The sequence below is a fragment of the Colletotrichum tamarilloi genome (assembly GCF_030869305.1).
Source record: "Colletotrichum tamarilloi strain Tom-12 chromosome Unknown Scaffold_60.1, whole genome shotgun sequence".
Classification (NCBI taxonomy): domain Eukaryota; kingdom Fungi; phylum Ascomycota; class Sordariomycetes; order Glomerellales; family Glomerellaceae; genus Colletotrichum; species Colletotrichum tamarilloi.
The window spans coordinates 191,544-196,803 of NW_026849442.1; the positions used below are offsets into that span (position 1 = coordinate 191,544).

A 5,260-nucleotide genomic window follows, 5' to 3' on the forward strand; every position below is an offset into this window, starting at 1 on the left:
GGCTCCCAGTTAGTCTTGGGCCGCCGTAGACGTTCCTGTCGCACCAGGCAGACTGTATAAGCCCGATCATTAGCTCATCAAGGTTGAGGATTACCAAATTGAGTACGTAACTAACGAAAAGACCGGCCTAATCTCTGGTGGGTGGCTACGTTTGTGGGGTATATTGAAGCAAATGAAACTTTACCGTCGCGAAGGGCCGCACATGAGAGACGATGACCATCATAAACAAGTCTGGAACATAGTAGTCAACGGGCTAAATCCTAGAGAGGAACAACGCGAGAACCACGTCAAGTTGGATATGTTCCATGACAATTTTGACGAGCAGAACGACAACTCAATACCGCACTGCATGCCTGCTAAATGTCAAGAGGTTCACGGTTTTGACCTTGAAACCATGAGCGGACCGATGAAATATACGATTACGAGCTTTCAATGTTATTGTTCGAAATGCAGGACAAGGAAAGGTGCCTTTTTCGCCGCCTTGAAATAGCTCATTTGTTGACTGGGCCAGCAAAGTAAAACGCTCTGATATAGCAAGAAGGAGAGAACGAATTCCCTTGCGAAGAATATCTCGAAGGAAGGCACTTAATCTGTGTAATCTGGCATTTGATACAGACTAATCTCTTAACCATGCTCAAGTTCTTTTCGGATAATCTTTCAATCTACTGAGCTGTGTCTTGGCGAAAATCTTGAGTATTTTGACTCACTCTTTGTAGGTACTAAGAGAAAGGTCCCAGTAGCCTGTCATCTTCGGGTTCTCTACGCCTATTCTAAATCACAACACACAGAAAATATGAGCGGGCGGAAGCAGCTAGCGTCCGAGCCTTATGGTGAGCACGCTCGAGATATAGCTGATTCGAGCGACGTGAGACATGTGTGAGAGAGCACATGGGATCCTGACGGGTCAGATTCCTTCCAAGCCACCAGGAACAGCGCATTAGCTCTGCGATCGGCAGGTGAGCAACTTCAGATGAAGAAGCTCAGAGGTCAAGGTCTAATGCGCTATCCTTCCTAACTGCGCATCAAATACTATTCTGTTGATTTCTCGTCACTTACTTGCCTTTCCTATGCATACCGGCGTGCCCCGAGGGCTTTCGTGGAGTCGTGGGCTCAACACGCTCAAGAGTAAGATCCAGGCGAGAGGTTAGGACTACCTTAGTATATGTGTGTACGGTACATAATTACATTGAGGGGCGTCTTTCCGGCCTGACAGAATGTGCAAGACAAAGAAAGGCAAAAGTCGGTCAACCATGAGACTTCCCGCAACACCATCAGAACCTAAAAGTCTAATTAAACCCTCATGCCCATACGATCCTTCGCTGGCGTTAAAAGAAAAGAAAAAAAAGAAGAACTCAAGTCACGCATATGCTGACACCAGTCAGTACTTGGATCCAGACAGGGCTCGAACCCGCAATCTTCTGATACGATTCCGAAAATCCACGGGGATTTCTCTATTAGCGAAATCAACCGAAGTCAGGTGCCTTATCAGTTGAGCCACCGGACCGAAGCGAACTGAGATGATTGCCTACTCATCGATGGAAGTGAAACGGTACACGATGGTCTCATAATGAATTGCGTAGAGTGAGATGCAGAGGTGTCGGGGTTGTGGTCTCGAGGCGGGTGTAGTCTTAGGTTGTGAAGACAACGTGGTGGCGGGGCTGCCTTATCTGACTTACACGAGAATTGAGACCATCAGCCCGGGCGGGAAGAAAATGATGAGTGGCCGGGGGTTAAAGACTGATGCACGACGCAAACACGCTGAAAGACTTATACGAGGTACTAGTAATTTGATTAAACATTGGTATCTCCACGAAATGACGTGCGCCGATGGGGTGTCCCTGGTATATCCACCCATGTGTGTATGTACATATAGCCGGCGGAACCAAGCAAGTGTAATCCAACGAAACCTTGTCCAGAAATTCTCAATGCGATGCTCCATGCCATTTTTACCCAATCCTCACTCTTCTCACGAACTTTCACCACGGGGCACAGAGACTCTAGGCCTTGTACCAGTTCTCGGGAGCGTCGCCGAGGCACTCTCCGACGGTGACGGCGCGGTAGCCCTTGGACTTGAGGTTGTCGATCATCTTCTGCACCAGAGAGACGACAGTCTGCTGATGGACGTCGTGGGAGAGAACAATGTAGCTGTTGCCCGCGGCGTCGGCGCTGAGCTCGTTGTTGAACTTCTCAGCCGAGATGTGCGTGGTCTCGGGGGTATCGTTCTCGTAATCCTTCGTATCGAGGCTGGTGTCGATGACGTGGTAGCCCAGGCTGGCCATATCGCTCAGGCACGCGGCGTCGCAGGAGAGGAACGGCGCGCGCATGTACTTGGGCGCGAAGCCGGCGATACGGCGGGTTGCGTCCTCGAGCTGGGTCATCTGAGAGATGCGGTCCGCCGAGGAGAGAGTGCTCAGGTCCGGGTGGGAGTAGGTGTGGGAACCGATGAGGTGGCCCTCGGCCTTCATGCGGCGGATGTTGTCCGGACCGGGTGCCGTCTCGATGTTGCCCCAGTTGTTGCCGTTGACGAAGAAGGTGGCCTTGACGTTGTTTGCGGCGAGGGTGTCGAGCAGCTGGGAGGTGTAGGTGAAGGGGCCATCGTCAAAGGTGAGGGCGACGACGCCGTTCTGTGTGCACTTGGAGATAACCTGGCCGACGGCGGGACCTTGACGGCGGACGAGAGGGCTGTGAGAGTGATGTCAGTTTCATGTCTGTGTCCGAGGCCAAGAAGGGTGAGCGGGAACGTACCTTGCGTTGGCGAGGGTAGCCAGTGCAGCGGCGCCAACAACAGTTGAGAAATGCATGGTATCGGTTGGCTGATGAGTAGGGGGAGGTTGAGTGACAGGGAAGGATGAGATGTCAGTGAAACTGGGGGACTCGGACGTGAGTAGATATTAAGCTACAAGATGCTTGATTAATCTTGGCTGTGAGTGCTGGATGTAGGATGAAGTAGAGTCGAGAGGTTGGGTAGAAGGGGAGGGGGAAAAGACGACTTATATGACCCAAACTTGGGACGCAACGGAGATAGGTTTGAACAGGGAAACATGGAACAGTTGACGGTCAAAGTTGAAGCTGGGCCCAAGCCAAGAGTTCACGTATGGGTCGACCCATCTCCGTACCTAGAATAGAGTCTAATGAGAAATACGCTAGAAGGTAGAGAACCCGCACGGCACAGCCTGGCGGCGGGGTGGTGGACGGACTGGATAGTCAACCTGCCTCATCGTGTGGGTTTGAGAAAACGGGACGACTGCGGACCAAAGACGGTGCCCCATCCATCCATCTATCCATCCATCCATCCCGCCTTTCGGATCGCGCAGCAGCAGCACTTGCTTGCCCCTCGTCCTTCGCGTGCCATCGTCCTTACGACGGACTGGCCGCTCAGCCCTAGGCTGCCATAGAGCCTTGGCGGGCACGAGGAATAGCACCCGATGAGGCTCCGATACGAACCACGGTACTTTAGTCATGATGATGGGCAGGGTAACTTGAGAGCAACGACGGGGACTGATGATGTGCCGTGGGGGGAGAAGATCCCCGGCGCGTTTTGACGTCAAGAGGCTTGGAGGCATGTAAGCTGACTGGACGGAAGGGATCACCCTCCTGTAGGCAGACGCAGAACAGGGTATTTTGCAAAAAAGACCAGCAAGAAAAAGGAAAATCGTAACGCATGTAGGTACTTCGGGATGTGGATGGAAGGGAACAGCTCGAGCGCTGGTTCGAGACGTCTGTCATTCTGTCATCCTCGACCAGGTTTCCTGCTCGAAAAAGGTATCAGTTACTTTCGCCCGAACGGCGGCGCAACCAGAGCGCCATAATGTCCATGTAGCAGCGAAAGATGGAAAAACCAGGCAGGTTGGGCAGCACATCGGAGATGGCTGGGATGTGGCGTGAACGGTGCCAAGCAAAACGGTAAGCTTTTGGTGCAGACCTGCGAGGTACCTATTTACGCCCACGACGAACCAAGTTGCGAGCGTTCAGCCAGAGGTAAACGGGGTGGAGTCAGCCACAAGCGCCGCTCGATACTGTCTCGGGATGGACCTTTGAGGTTTGTCTTGCTTTGGTTGCAAAGCTATTGGGGCGCCGTTGCGGGACAAAGGCCGCGCAGGTGGTGTTTTCTTCGAGGCTGGGGTCTTTTTCCGCCTAGAAGCAGACGAAGACGCCAAAATCGACAGAAACGTGGTGCGCGTCCTCGACGAGAGAGAAAGAATGAAAACGTGTTTCCGATACTGTAACGAGGGGTTCCCCTCGAAGAATCGAAGGGGCCCCCTTTCGTCGCAGCACGGGAACCAGGACCTCGTCGCAGAAGAAAGGCGTGTGCTTTCTGCAGATGGAAAGTAAACGGCCCGAGAAAGAAAGGCGACTCGATTCGCTCAATACTGGAGGCAGCAGCAACAGCAACGACACAGACTGTTGCATTGTGGCGCGGTACTGCTGGTGCTGAGGTGATCCGGCAATAGCAAAGACGGAGAAATGCCGAACGAGGCTCTCTCTCTGGCTCTCTGCCATGTCTCTGGGGCTTAATTGCCCTTAGGGCCGTCAATCGTCTCCAGGATTTCCAGGAATACCACCACGGGCTGCGGAAGCGTGGAGGCTGGGGATCCGAATGCCTGCCAACCTCTCCACCCTCGCGGATAACCATAGATCGTCCCGCCGATTACCTCGACGTCGCTTCCCAGTAGGGCTCTGCGCTAAGGATTAAGTTACATCGTGCTAGTGCGAGTCGTTGTCCGTCTGCCTGGGGCGGAATACGGAAAGCGCTTAGCATTTCATAGTACCCAGCTGCCACGCTGCTCACAGTTTTGTGTCTCACACACACACGCACACGCGCGCGGGCGCGCGGGGGGGGGGGGGGGGATGGACTTGGAAGAGGGAGGGACGGAAGTGGACGAAGGAGAAGGGGACGACCCCTGGCTGGTGTGGTAAGACGACAACGGAGCTGAGTTGCTGAGTCGCTGAGCGAGAGGATGAACCTGTTCGCATGCTCTCACTTTTTGTCTTCCATTTGTTGACTCTGAACTTAAGCCAGGCATGCCCAATGCACCAGGGACGTGTGCCAAGGCCCAACCGCAGACTGCGACTGGCTCGCAGATGGGCTCTCTGGAGTCTCTCTGGATGGCGATCGTCCAAAGCTCTTATGGGAACCCATCTCTCGGCCGGGAGTGAAATACGAGGACGTCGTGGAACTTTGCTGCGATGCAGGAACTGGGGGGTGTCGTCAATTCTCGTAGGATGGGACCTCATGGCCCTATGAACGCCGTACAGCGTG

The 5,260-nt window shown here is 53.6% G+C and overlaps 1 protein-coding gene across 1 annotated transcript; it reads right to left on the bottom strand.

The window, feature by feature from the left end:
- Positions 1-1,997: 1,997 nt before the first annotated feature.
- On the bottom strand, positions 1,998-3,461 carry CTAM01_11349 (polysaccharide deacetylase; the record flags this gene model as incomplete). The annotated part of the gene is made up of 3 exons (XM_060527360.1): positions 1,998-2,682; positions 2,746-2,865; positions 3,160-3,461. 3 exons carry the CDS (start codon positions 3,459-3,461, stop codon positions 1,998-2,000), a joined length of 1,107 nt encoding a protein of 368 aa, XP_060378065.1.
- Between the last annotated feature and the right edge of the window lie 1,799 nt (positions 3,462-5,260).